The 23841-nt window shown below is 38.7% G+C and overlaps 1 protein-coding gene across 4 annotated transcripts in view; it reads right to left on the bottom strand.

Moving 5' to 3' along the window:
• DACH2 (dachshund family transcription factor 2) overlaps window positions 1–23841 on the bottom strand; it is a 244306-nt gene that overhangs the window by 69105 nt on the left and 151360 nt on the right. For all 4 annotated transcript variants that reach the window (XM_027911464.1, XM_027911465.1, XM_027911467.1 and 1 more), the window contains exon 3: window positions 15587–15718. In XM_027911464.1, coding sequence (XP_027767265.1) covers window positions 15587–15718 — 132 coding nt within the window. The remainder of the gene's footprint in view (window positions 1–15586; window positions 15719–23841) is intronic.

Genomic DNA, 23841 nt, shown 5'->3' with positions numbered 1-23841 from the left:
ACAAAGGATCAGTAAGTGCAGACACTTGCACAGTTCCCACAAGCTGTGTTAGGGTGGGGCACACTGGGAGGGTCCATCCTAATTCTGAAGGTGCTCCATTTTTTATATCTGGCATTTGACCCCTTGCACTAAATATTACTGACTTCCAAAATGTTTAGAATGCTGCCAAAACCAGGAGAGCCTGTGAGTAAACCCAATTCACATAAAAGGTCAGCAGTGACATCTGCAGTGTTTTAGTTAATGCCAGTCTAAAAATAACACACAAAACCCCCTTGAACCACGTTAGCAGCCAACTCTGTACTTCCTTTAACAACCACTTTCAATTTTGCTCAGTAATATCTGAATAAACTCCTGCCACAGCACTTGGACATCTTACATGCTTAATCCATCTTTGACTTTCAGAACATTTCTCTCGTTCAGCAAGCCCAGCCCTTGGGTGTTCTCATCTCATTTCTACTGCAATTCTCCTCAAGGAACATCAGTGAGAGTTTTTGCACTGGTTGCTCTAAGGAGCAGGTTCAAACCCCTAGAAATGACCAATGGTGGTAAATAAGCCATTCAAGAAAATACATCCTGAATTTGTTAAAGGATACTCTATGTCTTCAAATTAATATTTCTTTCTGACTATAAATAACCACTTCTATCAGAACAAACATTACTAAGATGTTGATAATAATACCAGATAAAGTGAAAGCATTTCTTAAGAAGAAAAAGTGAGAAGCTTCTGCAACAAAATGGAATAGCACGAGTGCCAAGCTGAACTCAACTAAGCTTGAGGTTTTGGACAGGATTCATTTCAGCTTGTGGTATAAGTATGCACCACCTTGATTATCATTTAAAAAAATATTGACAGCTTGCCTTCTCATACCAATGCCTAGTAACAAATTCCAAATGTTTTGTCACATTTCTTGTGAGCAATGCCATCTGCCAGAGGTGGCATTTCATGGCTGTTTACCCTGACTCCCTCCAAGAATTCATCTGCCACTATCTAATGCCGCCTGAATAAAGGGGATTAAGGCTCTGATGCAACAGAGACTATTGATAATTTGGTATAATTGGGAAGAAATGAAGATAAATGAGGTTGAGGATGGAGAGGCAATTAGTTGAGCTGCCTGTACAGCTGTGTTCTCGGCCTGGCTCCCCTGGCCTTTTCTTTGGTGAGGTATGTGCAAATTAAACATAATGACAAATACACTCTTCCCAAAGCTCTTTAGTTTGGGAAGCTTGAAGATCTGTTTTTCACTTCTGAGATTCTAGGCAGCTTTCAGTTGAAAAAGAAAGAATAAAGAGGGTCATACTCACTGCTGAGGTTTTTGGAAGGGACGCCCTTTGTCCCAGCACACCCACGGCTCCGTAACTGTGGGTCCAGCACCCAGCTCGGTGTTCCCGGTGGAACAGAGCCTGGTGCTGGTTTGGGGGTTTGACCAAAAGAAGGAAGGATCCTGACTCCTTCAGAGCCACACAGAGGTTGTTCTACAACTCATGATACCTTTGCTACCTCTGTTTGGTGTCACAGTCTGTAAATATCCTCTGTGCATGTATGTGGTGAAGCAACAACCCCAGAGCACGATCCCCCTGAAATATGGGGTCTTTAAAGCCCCACACTTTTGCAGCTGAACCTCCACTTTATAAGTTGTGCCAACTTTTAAAAATATTGGTCAGAAAACCTTTGAAGCTTCTGCAATACACATTTTTCTCTAAAAAAAGCATCTCAGAAGTTATAGATTTTTTCAGACATAATACAAAGACAGCTACCCAGATATAAGCCTTAGTTCTAAGTTATATTATTCAGGTGAGGCCAAGTAATCAAGCTTGAATACCCTGAAATATATTTAAATCCAAAGTGAACATGGTCAGACTACAAACCTCCAAATTAGAAGGCACAAATCTGCAGCCTGATTTGTAGTTCTTATTTCAAATATACTGAGATACATTCATACATATACATGTAGAAATGTGCCTATATGTGGTTCAACATAAATGTAAAATAACATACATTTGCCACAAGAAATGGCACTACACGTCTCACATATAATTCTAACAGGTTTTCACAAATGTCAAACAGTGCAAGATCCCCTTTAGAAAGAAAACCAGTGTTTGCAGAGGCAGATCTGACTTTACAGGCGTTTGCCCAACTATTCAGTACATTTCTAAAGCTGAACCAACCACTTTATAACTGTGATTTCTCAAAAGTTAATCCAGAAAGCAAAAAGCAGTAGCTCAAGAAGTATTTCTGTAATTTGTAGATGATTAAATTTTGAAGGTGAGACGCTGTATAACTGGAACAACCATTTATTAAGTTGACTTGAAAAGCTGTAATTTGTGGTTTATTATGGGGCCTTTGCCCAGAAGAGCCACCACAGAGCCATAACTGATGATCAGGGATAATAGCCACGGATTTCAACAGATATTCAGAGCTCCCTGATATATGCTGAGAACAACAATATCAAAAGGTTCCTCTCTCCAGCACTGCTGGTGTCAAGGTTAATGAGCTAAAACTTGTTAAATTGATATTACCAAACTAATGACTTTTTTATAGTATACTGCATGGATTCTGACACGGGGGCTAATGCAGAATATTGCTGCTCTTAATTGAATTAGAAGTTATTGCATGTATACAATTAAGACAACTAAAAATGCAGGAGCTGTGAGGCAATTTTCTAGACTATTGTCACATACCTCAAGTCCTTCAAATAATACAGAATTATGGAATTCTATAGAATTATGGAATCACAGAATGGTTTGGGTTGGAAGGGACCTTAAAGCTCATCCAGTTCCAGTCCCTGCCATGGGCAGTGACACTTTCCACTAGACCTGGCTGCTCCAAGCCCCGTCCAACCCAGCCTTGGACACTTCCAGGGATGGGGAGTTCACAACCTCCCTGGGCACTTCAAACTTTTAAATATGAAATTATTTAAATATGGACAATTTTTTACTTAATATATAATAATAAATATATAATATATTCGTATGTTATATAATTATATAATATCTATTTATATATTATGGAATTATATAATAAATAATACAAAATTATTTAAATAATATGAACACTATTTAAAAAATATTTTTACGTCAACCATGCCAAACATTAAGGAAGAGGAGAAATAAATGCCTGGAGTCTCCATTCAAAATAGATGAAAAAAAAGCAGGAAAAAAAAAATTTAATGAATCATATTAAAAGGGAAGGAGCTTATGAAAAATAAATTGCATTTGTAGATGATTAAATTTTGAAGGTGAGATGTTGCATAACTGCATCAACCATTTATTTCAGTGCCATAACTGCATCTAATAAATAAAATACTTTTTTTTAATCCAAACTGAAGATTCACTGCTATCTGATGAGTTAGATTTTCCATTTACATAGTACAGGGGCAGGGTTTGGGCTGTAATTATTCAAGGCAGAAAGAAGAGCTGTTAGTTAGTTGGAGAGAAAATCAGTATCAGTTGTGAGCAATAGGACAATGCAAATATTTCTTTTACTGACAGGATCCCTGAGTTTAAATTCAAAGAGGCCCAGCAGAGATTATCCTCCAAAATATAAGTTTCATGCAAATTCCCTTTTGTTTCAATAATATTTTTGTACGAAAGTGCAATCTCTCATTAACACAGAAATGTCATTTAACATAAAAGATACACCCAGATATGCTTGGTGTTTTAAAAATGAAATGAAAAATCTTACTCATGCTATTCTGGTGTTTTCTAAAGGACTTTTCTTTCTGGGTTTAGGATTTTACAGAGAAAGGCAATAAAGTTGGACTCAACTTCCAAAAAATATCTGTTTTGTCAAGATCCAGAAAAACAGAAGAAGTACTGTAAATGAGGGGAAATATTTCTCAAGGATGAAATGACAAAATCCCCTTCACATCAAATTTTTAGAGACAGTCAATCAACAAGCAGATCCACAGGAACTTGCAAGACACTTCTTCCTACTACATTTACACTTTCCATTTGAAATATGATAAGTCACAATTTACAGGAAAAGGGGGAAAAGCAGCCTCTGATGTCCCACAACATCAGTAATTGAATATACAGCTCTTACACAGTTTCACTAGTCCTAAAGTTTCATTGTCTCCATCCTCAAAGCAGCCTGAGCAACCTCTTAAAAAGAAGAATCTGTTCCCATTTTTATATTGTACAAACGTAGAACAGTCACAAAACCCCCCTAATTTTCAATGTTTTAAATATCAATGCCTGTCTGATCTTAAAGGGAAGCTCAACATTTATGTCTTGTCTTGGTGATAAAGTTCATGAATATATAATGAGAGTGGAACAACTCTGCTACTGATTAAATGTCAAAAAAGGTTTTATTGTCAAATATATTGTAAATACAGAAGATATACAACAAAGAGCATTAATTGCAGATGGCTGTGTACAGCTTAAAAAATGCACAGCATCTAGACAGGAAATGCTGATTTTCAGTTTCAGCCATCAATTTTAATTTACCTTCAGAATGTACCTTCAGTCAATGAGCACAGACAAAATGAACCATAAAATGGCCAAACTCAACTGAACAAAATGTTTCACACTCAAGGGCAGGTGAGAGTCTCTATCCTGCATACACAGCTAAATTAACCAACCTATCCAAAACTCTGGATCTATATTAGAAATTATCTAAATCTTTGTGAAGGTGTAAGAGAGATTACTATGAAAACTGGTGAGGACAGATGAAAGACTGGAAATCTTCTCACAAACTCAGAATGGAGTTTGACCGCCTGTGCAAATAAAATAAGTAAATAATAACTAAAAAAATCATCTAGAGGATATAGCAGACTGCAGGTGAACACAGGTCAGCAGGATCCTCCTTCCAGGAAATGCCAGGAGAGTAAGCTGCACACATTTATACAAGATCACTGCGTGTACAACTGGGAGAAATTCACTGTCTCTGATCCACATTTGTGCACAGAGCTCTGGCATGGCCTTTAGTGTAGAGACACTGCCTGGGCTTGGGATCCAGGAGGATCTGAATCCCCTGGAAAGAGGCCAGAGCAGTGCAGGGAGAGCTGACCGGGGAATGGGAGAATCCTCAGCATGAGTCATGTTCAGAAGCGCGGGTTGTTTAATGGAGGGAAGGGACAACAGACAGGGGACTCACTAAACAGTCTGCACTAGATAAAAACCACGTTCAGTAATAAAACAGAATAAACTGTTCTCTGTACCCACAGGACAAGAAGTAAAGAAAGACTTTAACAAGGAAGATTTAGGGAAAACTTCAGGAAAAATGGCTACGATAAGCAAGCCTATAAAACCTTGTAGAATCAAGCTGGACAAGTGTCAGCCAGACAGGAGGCTGGCAGAGTTCCTGCATCGCTGAATGGGGAGAAGGAAACAAGCCCAAAGTGCTGTTTCCCTATGACCCTAAACACCACAAGCTGCCATACAGAGACCAGATCCAGAGGCAGAGCCACCCTGCAGGGCAGAACAGAGCTCACTCTGCCACCACTGAACTGACTTCACCTGAGCCAGGTGTGTGCAACAGGATCCCCCCCCCTCTGCAGGTACAGCCTGGAGTGTTCACTCAAACACAGCATCATTGTCCCACACCATGGAATCTCCTTCAGCTGCAAGAATGGCTCAGGTGAAGCCTCACCTACTCTTCTCTTCAAGAAAGCATCACAGACTGAGAAAATACTGCTGGTTCTGAAACCATACAGTGCTGCTGCTGTGCCTCCCAAAATGAAACGTGTGTCTGCAAAAACTAACACAAACTAAAATACATATTAGTTAGTTACCAGATAACATGATATTGGTTAAATTTCAAAAATAATGAACATATTAAGATGGCACTTGAAACCTGCACATTAGAAATCCATGCATTTTTCCTTTAGATTATGGACAAATTAGTACCTTGAATTATACAGTGCCAAAAATATTTTCTTCTCCGTGGCTAAATTAACCTATTTTTAATACTTTTTGGTGATCCTAATAATTTAATTTAACCTCCTAAAAAATTAGGAATAAGAATTTAATTTGAGAAAATGAATTTGGAAATTAAAGGTTCTGGTGATAAAGGTACATTTAATCTTGGTCTGAGACAACACTGCTGGTCTTTCCTAATTGCAACAAGAAGGATCTGATAAACTGCTGCTCTTGTATACAGTTAGGGGTTGAATTTTTTTTTTAAGGAGCTAAAAACACAGACTACCCACCTGTATCTATTTTTAATTTGCTAATGACTGTACTTGCTAAAATTCTACCAAAATGTCACTCACAGCTTTGGATTCCAGCTTTTTTTAAACAGAATATGGAGCAGAAAGCATAACCTATTATGCAAAACTGTCAGATGCTTACTTTAAAATCGCAGAAATAAATGCATAATCCTCATTTTCTCATGGATCAAAACTTCATTAAAGGAAAACAAAACTTGAATCTGACTGCTCCAGAGAGCCAAGGTATTCTATAAAAAGGAGTAAGGTTGTGATCCGTGTATGTCCTGCTTACCCACACAGCCCCTACTCCAGCACTGAGGGATGCCTTGTACTCTGTGGGTGCAAGGAAAGGCAGAATTACTGGAGACCACGGTGACTTCTGTCTCATCAAATTCACAAATCAGCCAGACATTTCAACAGCACCAACTGTTGCAAGGAAAACTGCTACCGAATCTCAGCTGCAGAAATGTCAGCTCAGGGCACTCAGCACAAATCTAGTGCTGAATCCTTAACTAAAAACCCACGTTATTAAATTTATTTTTTTTTTGGGGGGGGGGGGATTTAGGCCTATGTCTTTAAGTGAAAAAATATTCCAGATAATCACACCACAAACATTTCTTGCCTCAAACATAAATTAACTGTACGTTAGGGGACTTTTTTTAAAAATCTGATTAAAATTGTAATTCATGAGACTCCTGCTGTTGGCAGCTGTATCACTATCAATGACATCCTTTGGGGGACTCTCAGCATGTGGCCCACATCAAAGGTAATATGCCAGTTTTCATCCTAACTTATATATGCCTTAACAAGAACAAGAATGTTCCAGATTTTACAATGTAATTAAAATATTAAAGTACCTTCTATTGTTAAAATATCATTAATGTGGGACTGAAGTTGACTCACTAGTATTAACAAAGGCAACTATGGCTAATACTTGCTTTTCCTGACATACTGGAATTCTTTACATACAGGACTCCTTAGACTCTGCAATGGGAAATTAAAACATTTGTTAAATACCCTCTTGCACCACAGAGTTTAAACACGTTACTTTGTGTAAAATGATCAGCAGATGAGATTTTGTGGAAACAATAAGACATATAAGGACCTGAAAAAAAATTAAAAGTATGTGTTTGACATATGGCAATTCACTGTTCTTGTTCTTTGGTAGCACTGTGGAAAACCTGCAAATCACTGAGCATTTTTGGCATCCCCAGTTGCCAGAGTTCAGCCAATCACCAGGTCATGGTTCCTGCTCCCAGGGCTGCTTTTGCTTTTAACCAAGGATATTTTAAACACAGAATTCAAAATACATTTCAGAGGGGTAGACCTGGACCAGATTTTTCTTTTTCCTTCGCTTTCTCACTAAGCATCAACCAGGAAGGCAGAGGTGGCTCATCCTCCTCCTGCCCAGAGGGTGGGACAGCCTCCTCACACCGTGTCCTTCAGCAGTCACACAGCCCTACTAAAACATCCAAACTGGAATGATTTTTTCCTTTGAAAGTGCAGGGCATCTAATCTATATTGGTCTTCATAAAAATTTATATGGAAAGTCCTAAATTTGGTGCATTTCTGATAAGTCTCGCTCCCCACAGTGCTGTGGCAGTTCTGTGCCTTGCAGAGGAACACGAGACCTTGTCAGAACGGGGTGCACTTTAGACGAACCTTATTCCTTCAGCAGGCTGATGCTGACCACGAAATTCAGCTCCTACCAACAAAAGTGAGAATTATCACCAAGGAAAAGATGTAGCCTTGGCTCTACAGTGACCAAAATGATTTATGACATCAAGACACAGTAAAGACGAGTAATACTCTGCAGGGACTGTGTGAGCTCAGCCCGCACTCACATCTTCTGTGCCCACTCCTAATTACTTCATTTACGACTGTAAAAGTGTTTTAAGCGACAGAATTAATTCTTTTGAATAATCCTTCTGAAATATGATATGCATTTTAATTGTATGCACCCTGTCATTAATTAAAGTTCCCTACCTTTTGGTGCATTCACTCAAAAGATTTTATCAGTGGCAAAGCAACAATTTTAGGAAGACTGTTTACTACAATTAAAAACAAAGTTAAGGGGTTAATATACACTTGTGATACACTTAAAGTAAAGCTAAAATGTTTTCATTTGATTTTTTACTAGACATTATTTTTCCACTCTTTAAAATCAATCTCTTTGTTCCAGGAACACATTTCCTGTCAATAAAATGAAAAATGATATAGATTTAGGAGGATAGTGGTCTCAGCGTAGCATCTCTCATATTATTATTCCAGTATCATCTGTTACAAAGTAAGACCAATTCCCACATCTAATTACAAACAGGATTTCAGAGTCATTAAACAAAATACATTTCCATTAGTGCTGCTGTAAGAAGATAGGGGAAAAAAATGAAGATTAGTTCATGCTGCACCTCTGTTTTTCAAGCTTTGAAGATTTAGACCTCTGCACTCTAAGACTATAAATTTGTAAAGGATCTGAAAGGTGATAGACATGTGAAAGCTCTCAATTCCACGCCGTTTAGCCATACCATTTGCATTTTGTCATTAGTTTATCTTGTGCTGCACTTAGTTCTGAGAGCAGATATGGCAAGAATCTGGAGAGGTTGTTTATGATTGCACTGTGTGCACCCAGAGGGATTGGATTTGGCATTAGCAAGTTTTTTTTTTAACAGATATGAATCTTGATTTTGTATGTTAAATTTGTTCCAGCAAAAGTTTGAAATCGTTGTAAAGAATTTTTTTTTTTCTTAATAAAGACAGAAAAGTTCTTTATGCCCTGGAAAAAAGGGACAACAGTTCTTTGACTTCAAATAATATAGCAGTCAAAATATACAAGGAAGCAGATTATGTGATATGTTTAACTGCAGAAATATAAACTTACACAAGTATAGATATTCTTCATTTATAAACATTTAATATCTAATTGTCATAAACCCATTTAAAATATACCCCTGAGAATTACCCACTCAAAAAAGCATTCACACAACCCAGAGCCTAAACAGTTAATAAAAACTTTTCTAAAAAGAGTTCTATATAAGATAAAAGCTAAATTTGCTTGATCTTTAAAACAGTTTACATTAGCTCATGATGTTATATAAACACAGTTAATTTCATCATGTGTAAGATAAGCATCAAAAATCTGAAAGAGAATTCCTCTCACTGAAAAAGATGCCTCAGAGTTACATGGAAGAGCACAGAGATTTTAATTTTCAGAACTCATCTGCAGTTGTATTTCCATTATTAGTTTTAAAACTACGCCAGAGCTACTTCATATTTCTCAGAGTTGAGTGTCAGTCGATCCAAATATGCAAATACAGCTGACTAATCAACATGTATGTGTGAATCATCATATACATTTACTATACAGTACTTATGTTCATCTTTAAATGAATACTTTAAAAAAGACAGCTAAATTATTCACATAGGTAACTGCTTAAGAATTGAGCTAAAATGGGACCTTAAAATAGTTTGTAGATAAGAAATTCACTTCTGCACTTCACTGAAACAGGGGTTCATGAGAGCCTCCTAAAATTCTTTTTAAAGCCCCAGTGTCCACATGAGTGTTTTAGTTCCTCCACTCCATTTCCACTGAAAAACAAAGGTTACAACTTCTTTGCCTTCACTTGCAAGTGGGTTCAAGAAACTTCCAAGAAACCACCCCCCCCCTCCCCAGGCTATGTATGGAAGCACATCCTGAAAGCTGCTGAGTTTCATCACTACATGAATTTCCTTCAGGCATCACGTCCCTGGGAGAAACAGCACAGAGGGTTCAACTTTTAGGATAAAATGTTTTAATATATCTGCAAGGGCTGGAGTCAAACAAGTCTAGTTTTCAGATGAGACAACACAAACCCCAAGACATTAAATCCTCTCTTACTTCAAGACTCACACATCCCTCCTGGCCAAAGGACAATGCAAAAATATTAAATGTATGCTTCACTAGTGATGATAAAGAGATTAATAGTAGTTTTTGACTGCATGTTTTGCGGTAAATAAAATTATTAACTACTAAAAAATAACTCTCTGCTCAAGTAACATAAAAATACTTGCTTTAACACCAGGAAAAATGACTTCATGATATCTACATGGTAGTCAAGGATTAAAAAAATCACATTCTCTGGTCTTGTCATTTTTACTCTCACAATAAAATAACAGCCTCGGCATCCTGCTTTTGAGAAGAAAAGCCCTACCTCTTTTGACTTTCCAAGCACTTGAAAATTTTAAAAGAGAAAAACTCAAAAATGCTGACCGTGTAATAGCTGGGTATTCGTGGTGGGTGGAGAACATGAAAGGTTACAATATGGATCTGTGCCTACGCGTTTCTTTTCAACTTGAGCAGCATCCTCCTGCTTCTGCTAACTCGGCAATCATACAGCTGACAGATTTCTGGGTTTTCTAAATAATGCATGGGATTTTCTTTTAACATGTCAGTGCAAAAGTATCAATTCTGCCCCTGTGTCGTTTGTGATGCTGATTTTCCTTGACAGCATTCCATTAAACCAATGAGTTTTTTCCCTCCTGATGGTTCCTTAAATATTCCTCCGAGTGATGTATTTGTGGTTTTTTAAACAGATTGTGAAGGATGTTTGCATTTGTGAGAAAACTGCATGGCAGGTACTGAAGGGAAAGAAGGATAAAAAGAAAACACTTTTTTTTTTCCTACAGAGAGCTTTTACTATGATCCTCATATGCCAAAAGCTCGGGTGTTTTTCCTTTCTTTTCTGCCTAACTTAGCTCCTTGTCTGGAAATTAGGCAACAAGACTCTACATGCAGAATAACATTTTGACTTCCTAAGGAAATACCACCGAAACACTTAGTACTGTTTGATATCTCTCTGGGGAAAGCAAAACACAGTTCTTAAATCATGCATGGTAACTCCAAAAGCCACCAGAAGGAAATACCTGCTTTATTCTTTGCTGGGAGGTTCTGTACAAACAGCTGCTGTCACGACTGCCGTGCACTGATCCTGCCTTGCTCATGCAGCTTAAAGGATGTCCAGGTAGTGTCACCAACTCTGTATTTTGCAACCTATCCCATCACACGCTTGTACAAATTACCTGCTGCCCTGCTATTAAAAATAAAAGCTCTGATTTCAAATAAGTTTCAAGTTTCCCTAGGCAATTATACAGTAATTTCCAGAATACACTTCACCCAATTCTAGCACTGCATGATGATGAAAGAGGTGATCTTTATAAACACTTCTTGTGCAACCAGAGAGGTTTGGTTTTGTGTATCTCATTTCTATAGAACAACAAAACTGATTACGTGGCTGGGCTTTGAGAGCTGCACACACACTCCAGAATACCTGGAGGCAGCTGCCAGCTGCTCACTCCTGATCCTACTCACTTCCCAAGTGGAATAGGAGAGGCCACATCCCTCCTGCCATGTGTTATCAGCCTTAGCTACGGTAAACCTCTGCACTCAGGGTGCCGCCAAAAAACCACCTCATCTCCAAGGACTCACTTGGAGTAGTCAAAAAACAAGGAATAGGGTCATGCAAGATTTATGTCCAACTTAAAATTTGAGATTTCAGAGGGATGAATTTCTCCCACATCCATCTATATCCCAAACCAACCTGGGTTCTCTAAATCCAACCTTCTCTCCAGGATCCCACAAAAAAATGGAGAGGGATCCAAAGCCAGCAGGAACAGCCAGCACAGCTCAGCTGGACTGTGGGGCCAGAGAACCTACAGTGCCAGCTTAAAGAGGAGATTTTCAGCTGCCTGAGAAGTTCTGCTTCAACACTTCATATGATGAGTAGGAAGGTGCAAAAAAATCTCTTTCTCTTCTGCAGGGAGAGTGGAAGGAGGACATCAATGTTCAAATGTATAACAACATTCTTCACAGCACAGTGAACTAAGGGCATTACTTCAATTAAAAAACTGAAGTGCAAATTAATTTTGGGGGGAAATTTTCCCCTGTAGTTTCAGTATTATCTCTTGTAGCATTTTTATATTATTTAGAATATTCCAGCACCAAACTCTGTCGTTACTGAGATTATTGTAACATCACAAAAACGAGGTAGGCGGCCCAGCTGGACTAGAAGGAGGGGAAAAAAAGTGGCACATTTACTCCCCACTTCCACAGACACACTTATAAGATTCAATTCCACACCTGTAAATTCCTAGAGGACGATATAATATCTAAAGAATTAGGCAGTGATTGTGTTAGACTGAGTTAGAGTTCGGATTTTAAATGGACAGCAGGAATTCTGGCTTCAGACAGAGAAATTCTGGAAGAATTTCCATCATCATAGGTTCACACACAGAGGAAGAAACTATAAAAGTGACAGTGTAGGTAATACTAAGAAGCACGCCCAAAATTATTTCATACTGAGTTCAACAGATACAGATGGAGGTTGAAATTAATATGCCAAGACATTCTCAGCAATTGATTTATTATACTAACGGTCTGTATATAATGACACACTTCCAAAAAATCTGGCAATAAAGCTTCAGGAGTTAATGTTGTTCAATTACATTTTTAATTCAAAATAAACAACAGCAAAAAAAGAGAGCATTCCACTCATCTACCAGACTATGGGATGAGGAGGAAGGCATGTATCCTAAAGTGAAATATTACTGGTGTTGTAGGAAGTCAACATGTAGCACTAAGGTAAAAAATTAACAACCTCTATAGCTGTTTTGTTGGTTTGTTGGGGTTTTTTAAGTAAAACTGCACAACCCTTCAAGTCTTTGTTACAGTAAAAAGAAAAAAAAAAAAAAAAACAACAAAGGAAGCAAAAGGTCCTCCGCTCCATATAACTATATTTCTGATTTGACAGCTACAATTATAATCATTCAGACATCTATTTCCCACAAACTCTCCACAGCCATAACCTTTAGTGATTAATTATAAAGTTCCAGGAGCAATAGTACACAGACTAATTTCCTAAAACAATAAAAGACAGAATTTCTCATTTGGAGCTAAATGAAACACGAACAGGTTGTTATTCATGCTGAAATCTAGATGCAGAGTCATGTTGCAGCCATTACAGAAGCTATTAAACACAACCTCAAATCAAAGAAACTGTAGGTCTCTCTCCTAAAATAAAATGTTTTTCTCACTTATGAGGCTTCTGACTCCTTTGCTCTGTTCCTTTTTACCTCTTCTTAGTAAAAAAAAATTCCAAAATTCAATTTTCTTTCTCATTTCACATCCCCATTTTGTTTTTAATAGGCATTTAAACTGTAAGTCTAGAGCAAAACAAACAGTTGGTGAAGGTTTCATGCACACAGAATTGTCCTGGCGTTCCCTTCACAGCAGATCAAAGTTACAACGTGTGTATGAACTTCTAAACGAAATTCCCACCCTCTTCATGCCCCACCTCAGACCCCGAGGGGCTTTCTGCAGTCAATGTTTGATAATTCCTTATTTATTTTCTATGGTGAAATTTATAGTCGACTTTTACATCCCTTTCATGTTGGTTTTCCTTTTTGCCACATCCTGCTGTACCTGCCTAATGTAAATCTTCAAAATATGACCCTCCAACCCACACGTTACCAAAACGATCCTGATGCTGGCAATGAGGATACTAAAAAGAGGAAAAAGTGTCATTTTTAGTATGAATGGTATTAGTTATTTCTGATAAGGATTTTCTTTCTCTGTCTGCAAAGCAACACTGATACTTGAGCCAACAAATTTCCTCTTGGCAATTTAACTGAACTAGGCAATGAAAAGGGGAAAGAATTGAGAAAAGATCTTTACAGAACTGCTCCCACAGCCTTACCCTTGGGCCCCACGGCAACTTCAGAGAAAGTCAGTGGGGATTTCTCCAAGTACTTCAACTGGTGTTGAGCTGGTTGAAGAGCTCTCTGAATTGCTAAGAAGCACAGAGAGCTCCCCAGTAACATGAACACCCCTGATCACTGTCCAAAGGATGGTACGATAGTTCCTCAACAAAAACTCTCAATACTTAAAATAATCACATTAATCCAGATTCTCCCCAGGTGAAGGGCACAAATTTTACTGTATCAGGTAACACACAAAACCATGAACATTGAAATCAGCAAACTTTTGTACAGCAGCTTTTAAGTCCCTAACACCAACCCTACATATTTTCTGTGTGAAGCTTCCTTGCTCTCCTGTAGGAATTCTATCTTCAGTCCTATTTCTTAGCACTCAGTGAAAATTCAGAATTCATTCTGAACTACATACAACAGTAAGTATATATCGAGTCATATAAGCTAAATATGCTTTTTCAGTGCTTTCTTTCTGAATTCAATATGCACTAATTGATTAGGGTCTGAGAGGGGGAATAAGAAATACACATCCTGCAGAACAGAAAGCTGGGGAAAGGTTTAATGCATGAGGTAGAAGCCAGATTTCTTCAATACAGATGAGTACACAAAATTAGCAAAAGGTAATACCACTTTTGGAAAGACTGCTTTGTGCATAATTTGTCATGAATTCAAAGTTATTCCTTTAGAAAATGAGTCTAAGACCTCCCAGCTGCTGCTTTATTGGTCTAATAAATTACCATTCTGATGGCACGATGGGTACACACTACACACCAGGCAGGCTCTGCCTTTGGAGATGTGGGAATGGCGATGGGAGAGCGGGATGTGACAGGGAATCACACAGTGCCTCTTCTCTTCAACTGATAATAAGAACCAACCACGAATGGTAGTGTATCATAGGATCATCTGTGCCCAAAAAAAAGTGAGACCAAGGGAAATTGCTCTTATTGTAACAGGTATCAGAGACCAAAGGGGCCTGCCTTCCTCCAGGTTCTCTCACTGTCCAAGTAAAAACCTCTTCTGATCACCTGAAAAGGACTTCAGAATAAACAAAGATTTCCTCTTCACAGGATGCATTTCTGACTTCACGTTTGAACTCTGTTCCTGGGGAGCTGGGACCTGGGGAACTTCATTCAAATTTACATGATTGTTTATATGGTACAGCCTGAACACGTGTTTGGTGTCAGGGCCTTCCACCCAAGGAGACCCAGTCAGGCCACAGCAAAGGTTCATCACAGCTCTTCTTCACAGCTGTGCTTTGCAAACATCTACCCAAGGAAAGAACAAAGTGCAGGAGAGCCAGAAAGATGGTGATTTAACACTCCCTATTTTACCTTTCTCCAGTGAACTGTGGAACCAAGAAAGAACTACAACAACCTGATGCTTTGGAAACTTTCCAACGTTTACAGGAAAACTCTGGAAATAACTCTGCTATTGCCAATAGAGGAATCTTTTGTTGCTACAAATTATTTAAGGGATAGTTTAAAACATCTGTACTCTAACATAAGGAAAACAATGCTTCACCAATAGGAAGATACTTGTTAGGAGTAAAACTGGAGGGACACTGGATGAAGGGGTGCAGGAACTTTGATTTGACACAGGCAGAGCAGAGCTTACAAAATAAAAGAGCTCAAGAATTTGAGACAGATTTTTGATTCCGTTTCCAAAGCACAGGCCCAGGTGTTCAGAGCATCCCTCACCTGCATTAGAATTGAGCTCTTCGTTCTCTGACTCGGTTCCATTCTGACTCCCACTTCCATGGAGGCTGTTCATTGCCATAAGTTTCATTTTCTGCAGCTTCATGGCCTCTGCCATGGCAGCCGCTGTCAGACCTGGAAAATACAAATAAATGAAATGCAGTCATCACACCATACAATGTGGCACTGAAAAGTCTGAATAAAGCCTCTCCTTTCAGGAGGAAAAAGTCACATAAATTCGCTGCACATTCTTAGTCCAGTTATGTAATGCTATCCTGAACATTACCTTTATTTTAAAGTCAATACACTGTTCCAAGGATTTAAGAGAAAAAAAAAAAATTCTTTCATGTTTATATTTCTTTTTAACATAAAGAAATATTTATTTAATGGTATCCCTTTTGATTATACTTTTAAATATAATTTCCTGTCACTTTGATCACCTTGTCACTTTGATCACTTTCTGGTTGACTTATTTAGCTGCTACAGAATTTCCACACACACAGTAAGATACAGTATTTCCTAATTTCAACAGTTCAAAGCCAATTAACATGGAGCAATCAATGCTCCACTATTACATTATATATCCAAATACTATTTTGGTTTTTTTCAGAAGTCTCTTGGTTTAGACTAACATTATCGTTACAGGAAAACATTACACTGAAAATGTGTAAAAAAATACAATATGGCTAAGTACAAACTCAATCCCACTTTTAAGAGACCATTAAGACCAGAATTAAGGGCGGTTATTGTTAGAAGATTTTCAAGTGACTAAAAACTAAATTATTTCCAGTAGTAAAAGAGAAGAAATAGAGCGGTGTCAGGCTACAGGTCTCCATAATTATCATAATTAGTTTTATTCAGATTCCCACTATCTTTTTTTTTTATAAGAGCAAAGATTTTTATCACTTTGACTTGGTCAGTAAGTAAAAGATCAGGTTTTCTTCCACGCAGTATCAAATTGCTTTGACTCTGAGCAAGATGTGACTGAAAATCCCTTCTCTGAATTCATCTACCTCACAGGAAAATTCAGAGGATGCAACCACGTAACCAAAAAGATCTCCACAGGTATAATTGTTTACTCATTCAGATATGGATTAATGAGTTTACTGGCTTCCTCCTGTATAGCATGGCATGGTTCCACAAAATCACTGAACTGCATTCCCCAAAAACCCAGGAATTTCGTTTTTGTGCCCACAAAGATATCACACATCCAATGAAATAACATGTTCCTGACAGATTAGACACCGAATAAAGGGAATTCAAAATGTTCACATCCTATCCATCCATCCATCCATTAGAACAGTCTCCTAAAAGCAGCTGAATCTGACACTCAGATTAGCTCTGCTGCTCCTTTAATGGACTTCACAAAAGCTGATTTCGTTATTAATACACACTAAATACCAAAATGTGAGCCCAGAAAACATCATCAATAATTTTGTCTTTAGGTCATTTAATCACTTCATACAGAAGGTCACTACACTGTAACAATACTCACTTTTTATTTAAATTTTTTTTTTTTTACAGCCAGTGGAGTTCTTCTGCAAATGTTACAGGTTTTTTTATCCAGCAGATATAAAATGCTGATGTTTAAATTCCTGTTTTTGCAAATTCTCTTTCTGACATCACTCATGCTTAATCCATCACAGAATAAATCTTCAATGATAAAACTCTTCACACAGTTTCCGGAGAAGATGAAATAGTCTACAAATTTCCACTTTTTTTCCTAGGGAAATCAAGTGGGATTGCTCTCTGAGTGAATTTCACATGATTTTCAGGAAGTTCAAGAAAACCAAGAATCACACCAACTCTTCTGAGGAATTTACTGCCTTCAGGATTTCCAGGCACCTGTCTGCTTTCCTGCCTTTTCCTCCTCATCCGACCAATTCCAAGTTTTGAGGTACAGCCATCACTAAAACATGTTCAGAACTTGTACCCACCCACAGAAACCTCTTTTTACTTTATATTTCTAATCTAATTGCAAAAACATTCACATTCCTTTTGATGGATACAAAAATACAGGTCTGAGCAGGGAGTTCTCTATTATGCCATTTTATCACTTCCGTGTACCCAGGTATGTACAGAGGAACCAAGAACCCAGCAAGGATTTTCATCAGGGTTCTTGGTATGGACTGTAAGCCATAAAATTTCATTAGTTTAATTACACAAAATAGTGAAGAAACTATTCATAAGGAGACAGATAGGGAATATAAATTCATACCTTCAGTAAAATGTTCAGAGAAAAGACAAGAAAAAATTATACAGGGCACTGTTTTTAAAAAAGGAGAAAACAAACAAACAAACCTCAAAACCAAAAACAAAAGCCCAACAACAACAAAAATCCCCAAAAACCTTCTAACAGTTGTACAGAAGCGTAACAAAGGCAGAAAGGGTACCAAGGAACAAACAGAAAATAATAAACACAGTCCCAAAACCACCACGCTGCCGCCTGCAGAAATTAAAGGTAATTATTGTCAGGCGTTTCTGAGCTCCCTAACCAGACACAGCTGCCATAAGGACACCAGCCAAAACACAGTGATGGATCAGAAAACTGTGCAGTGCCATCTGCCACACCAAAGTCACTCCACTTCAGCATTAAAAGTTTAAAGAGTAAAGCACAGTCCGAGTGTAGAGAGCACTGAAGATCCTGCACAGCCTTGAAGCAGATCCAGCCAAGACTATCCCTAAGCTCGGTGTCAGCAAGGCCTTTATGCCCTCACTCCCCGCTCTATACAATTTCCTACATGAACTCTGGTAGCAGTAAAAGCCCCAAAATGTGACCGCATGAGGCACTGTAATAACAATGCACTAATTCTTCAGCACTTCTGAAAGATAATAAAATTGAGGCTAAAGGAAATGGTTTCAGCAGTAAGGGGGTGCCACTGATTGAAATGATGGAAGAAAACGTGCAGCAAATCACCCATTGGCATAGTCTTTAATTAAGGGACTGCTGTGGCTAACGTTAGTGAAGCTATTATTTAATTTAACTATTAATAAAACTCCGTTCTTTAATTGACTCAGCTCAGGCTAGCTGTGGCCAAGAGGGCTATTCTTCAACTGACTTATCTAAGGATCTACAAGGAACTGTGAAGAATCATTTCTATCCTCTCAGATGAACCATTATCAGCAGCAGGACCTCACTGAGAGCACCTCACTTTGAAAAATGTCCTGGAAAGCTGCTGTAACATTTACATCTATCCCTCTGCTTCCCTCCAAAATGAAAGGATCACTAGGAAAACCGACATGCTGGATCACATACTTCAAAGCTTCTGGTTTTTTCCTCTCCATTTACACTTGAAATTTTCCTTCCTTCAGCTATCTTTTGCCAGCTGTGATCAATCACTGAATGCCCAGGAAATAAACTGTGGTCCATTTATTATCAAACACGTACAGCCTTTAAATGCAACAACAACACGGGATGAGACTCAGCACAGCTGAAATGGTTTCTGTGCAGACCTGCCACCAGCAGCCCAGAACCCCTCAGCTGCCTTGGCTGGAACGCAGCAGCTCCTTGGAGAGCTGGTGGGACCTCTGAGAGGGAGGGACACGGCCGCATCCGCGTCGAAGTCTGGGAGCAGAGTTCAGGGTCAGCTGCTGCACATGAATCTTGATTACAATTGCATAACAGCTTGTGGTGGTCAGGTACACCTGCACCACCCTGCATATGGCAGAACAACCAGCTGCCATTAGTAATCTTCATCCCATGACTTTGGTCAGGACGCTGTGTACTCTGACGAGTCTGCAGAACTCTGCACAGCACACCAGCTCAGCCTCGGAATAACCCCCCAAGGACACACAAACCAGCACACTTCAGGCACAGGCTGCACAGAAGCAAAATTCTGCAGTTGTGTTCTGAGCCACAGTTAAAACAGGCCTAAGAACCAAACAGTTCCCAAATAAGGGAGCTGGATGCAAATGAGGGCCATACTCAGCTGACCCAATATGGCAATGGAATCGCTCTGGGCTTAAGGGGTGTTGGAGATGGAACAGACCCGAACGTTCTGTGAGGCTTTGGCTGCTCCTGGACCCACTGAGCACATCCTCTGCTCCCACAGCCACAGCCCCTGTGGTACCTGTAAGGGTATCACCAGAGAGCTTCTCCATCCCTTGGCTGCATCCCATTAAAGTCACTGGTTAATAGTTTACTAAAACATCCCCCACACAGACAGACTACTGAAGGTTATTCCTCTGGGAAACCTGAAGAACTATTTCAACAAAAGGAGCATTTCTACTGCATGGCCCAAAGATCACAACAACTCCAGGCTATTTGCAATGTCCCCCTCAGGGTCAGTCCCCCATTACAGGGCAGTGCTGAACCAGGTGACAAGGGGACAGTGCCTCTTGCCCCAGTAACATCACAATTTACTCATTAGCAAACACCTTCCTGGAGACATAAAATCCAAACCCCAATTCCATTCCCTCACTGAGGTATCTACAGTGTCTTGAATGCAAGTGAACCCTCCACATTTAACTAATATCCAGTCACTGAAAATTAGATTTTGATGGTGAATACAAGGACTCTGAGCTTTTTCAGGTGACCCTGAGTATCTGCTAATCTCCTACTCCTGCTACAGCTATTTTTTCCAGTTTCCTGATTAGTCAGACTGTGCCCCTCCTTCATATTAGTTTGAAAGCTTTTCTGTCAAAACTGTGAACAAGTAAATTAACTAAAGGAGAACTATGAGTAATCAAATCTCGAGGTTTGCAATTAATTAAATGAAACAGTGAGTCAGTGAACTGAAGAATGGTTTTATATTAAAACAAAACATTTAATTAAATTAACAGTCAACACTTTGCAATTAATAATATTCAAAAGGAAAAATGAAACCCAGTTTAGCCTTGCCATATTATTTCAGTTTAAGAGCCAAGCATTGTGCATCAGCTTGTTTGTCATTTGCATTCAAAGCTGCCATGGGTCAAGCACGACGTGCTAAAACAGCAACGATGAAATATCTGGTAGTATGAAATGTTAATCTGAGAGACCATATTGCAAACAATGGAAACAATCCTGAAACATCCAACAAATCAGGCTTTGGAAGACTGGAAAGGATGTGCTCACTGTAATAAAATTAATAAAAGCAAATACATATAATGTACATCTTCAGAATGTCTATGAGAATTTACTTAATAATTTTAAAAATCAAGTTAGAAAGTGAAGGCTTCCCTGTAGCTGAAATGAATCATCCTTGTTTAGTGATAAACACGGAGGCAAAACCCAGCTACTACACCACGGACAGTGAAACCACATTCTGGAATAGGAACAGTAAAATGCCCAAAGTGTTAGAGCCGTTTGGAGACAGGTCCAAACTAATTTGTCATATCATTGCAGATTCTTCTCATTTTTGTAAACTGGCTCAACTGGAAATGTAGGAAAGTTTTAGCCCTAGTGCATGCTATGTTTCCAGTGGCTGTTCAAAGATACCCTGGTGCCACTGAGGACTGGTCACAATAATCCATCCAGGTGAATTATCTGAGAGATCCAGGGAAGGAACTCAATAAGGAACTGGGCACTGCAGGCAGGGGATGGTGCTCAGCTTTATGAAAAAAATCCAAAAACCAAACACCAAAAAATAAAACAAACAAACAAACAAAAAACCCCAAACCACAAACAAAAAACCACTGTGGCAAAAGAACCTTGTCGGGGGGAAAAAAAAATCCAAACAGATATTATGCATATTTTTCAGGGATTGTGAGGAATTAATCCTCCACAGAGAAGCTCCAGTCAGCTCGAAACTGTTGCAGTCTTTTCCTGAGAGACTTGATTCTCTGCCTTTGTGCAGTCCCTGAATATTCCCTAGGTAACTTCCCCTCCTGCAGCAGATAGATAGGGACAGACCCACAGACAGGTCTCTTCATCACACAACCTCGCTTCCCCCACAGGTCAGTTGATGCTCTATCACCACCCAGGCAGTGATGCTGGGGAAAACAACAGTGATAATGTAATTTAAAGACTTTGGCAAATGCTCAGGGGATGAGAATCAGCTTTGCACAAATGTTCCTGAATTTCTGACGGCCTGATTTTGCAATCCTGGCAATTTCTGTTTAACGTGGTGTGCTTGCTCACCTTATTTTAATTTTAAAATATGATTTCATGCAGAAATTCACATGAACATAAACAAGATTAAAACCTTTAAATATCAAAACATCCCTGCCACTCTGTGGAATATTACACAGATGTAACAGGTTGTCATTCTCTAATTTCACACATATTTAGACAGTGACAAAAGTCCTGATACTTACAAATCTGGGTGTTCACTTCAAACATGGGGAGAGTTTGCTTTCCAGATGCTTTCATCCCGTGTCTGCCTCTATTATTTAGGCTTCTCACACCAGCTACAACCTCTGTCCTAATCTTATCCTCCCCAACATCCATCTGAGAGACTGGAAACATTTTTAACGTGAACATCTCCCATCAAGTCCCTGCACCTCAGATATTTCACATCCTCCATCCACACGAGCAGCCAGATTTCTTGTCTAGACCCAAGGGGCTCAAAGTTCAAAATAAAGACATTTTAATCCCAAATTTGTGCCTAAATCTGTAAGATGAGCACTCATATTCATATACTGATATGCATATTGGATAGATGACTTCCTCCCCAAAAAGGCAGCCTTCTGTCAAACAAAACTGCAGCTTCCCCTATTGGAGGGACAAAGAAAAATCAGAACTACCAAAAGCACTGAGAGGGTTACATTACTTTTCTATGCCTTCATTCTTCCAGTGTGTCTCCTGAGAATTGATTAATTTTGTGACATTTTCTGTTCTTTTTTACAATCCATGTCATGAGAATGATTTGTCACAGCTTTAATGCGTAATACTTTTAGTAGCACTACTGTGACCTTTCCCTTCTTCTGTATATTTGATTGACTGACCACCCCACTTTTGATCTACAGGTTTTGGGAGATGGAAGCACGAGAGACACACGCAGCAGCCCCTGAATTATAGTGGAAAAAATCACAATCACTTTATAACTTGGATGTTCTCCAGAGCATATCTGATGCAATTTTAGTCATGTCATTGAAAATTTTCAACATAAAATGTAAACTTATAATATGGGATGTTTTTAAACAGTGTTTTCCAACATCAAAAGAGTGACAAATTCATTCATTAGGACTCTGATTCCAGTAAGGATAAGACAAGTTAAACTAATGCTCATAATCATACAGACTCTCAAACTATCCACTTTCATAATGCTGTCACAGACTAAAGATTGCAATTCTTTGAGATAAGGACTTGAAAAATTAAAAACTAAACCAGAAATACATTAAATTACTTGAGGCCAACATATCAAATAAATTCCATTTATAGGGAAAAAATATTAACTCCAAAGTGCTAAATATTCAGAAGTCACAGGGGAAGAATACAGTGGTGTTATCATCAGCATTTGCTTCTGATTGCAGGACTTTGTTATCCTTGGATTAGAATATGCTTGGAGTCCTGGGAACCTAAAATTATGTTATCAATATATTAAACTTAACAGTCCTTGTGTTCACCACGTGTTCACCACAGACATTCATTCTGTAACTTCACTATAATCACAGAAGTCTGCCATGGTGCATGTGCTGCCACCTGAAATTACAATTAGCTGTTGTTATTTTTTTTCTCCATGCTTATTCCTTTCCCATTAAATCAATTTTGGGCATTTAAAGCACTTGTCTGTAACTGGTAATGAAGGGGTGACTGCAGAAGTTTCTGGAGGTGCTTTCAGCTAAGTACCAAAAAGTCCGAAAGCTTATCTGGAGTTGGCACAAATCTCTCGAGTTTGTAAAATTAATTGGGCTGGAAGGTCTTCTGAGAATAAGGATATCTTTGGGAGTGATTTCAAGCTACTTCCTACTTGTGACTGGAAAACACCATACAAATATTTGTTTTGTATGGGATGGCACAGCTCAGCTACATCCCAGCTGTCTCAAACCACAATTTTAAAATGGTGTATTTCAAGGATTTTAAGTGAATACTGAGTTCCGTTAATTCATCGTGCTACAGTTTTTCAGATGAAACCAAAATTATTTAGAATAGACCATCATTTGGGGTGGCAACTAGAGCTACCTCAGATAGCAAAATCAGAGCCAAGCTCTATTTACACAGCTTTGTAGAATCGTTCCCTCCATGGTAATTCTTCCACACAAGCAACTTTTCTGTTCTGCCAGAACAGACACTGAATGCTATGATGACACAGCTACCACTGCTCTGAGTCACCTAAGGCTGAGAAATCTGTGGCCACTTCAAAAAACCCATAGAAATATTAGGCTTATTTGAAGCA

The sequence above is a fragment of the Empidonax traillii genome, unplaced genomic scaffold (genome assembly GCF_003031625.1).
Source record: "Empidonax traillii isolate 1590-97213 ecotype Southwest subspecies unplaced genomic scaffold, ASM303162v1 scaffold32:size1966603, whole genome shotgun sequence".
Taxonomy (NCBI): Eukaryota; Metazoa; Chordata; class Aves; order Passeriformes; family Tyrannidae; genus Empidonax; species Empidonax traillii.
Note: the sequence above shows the minus strand (reverse complement) of the source record. Positions and strands in the feature narration are given on the sequence as shown.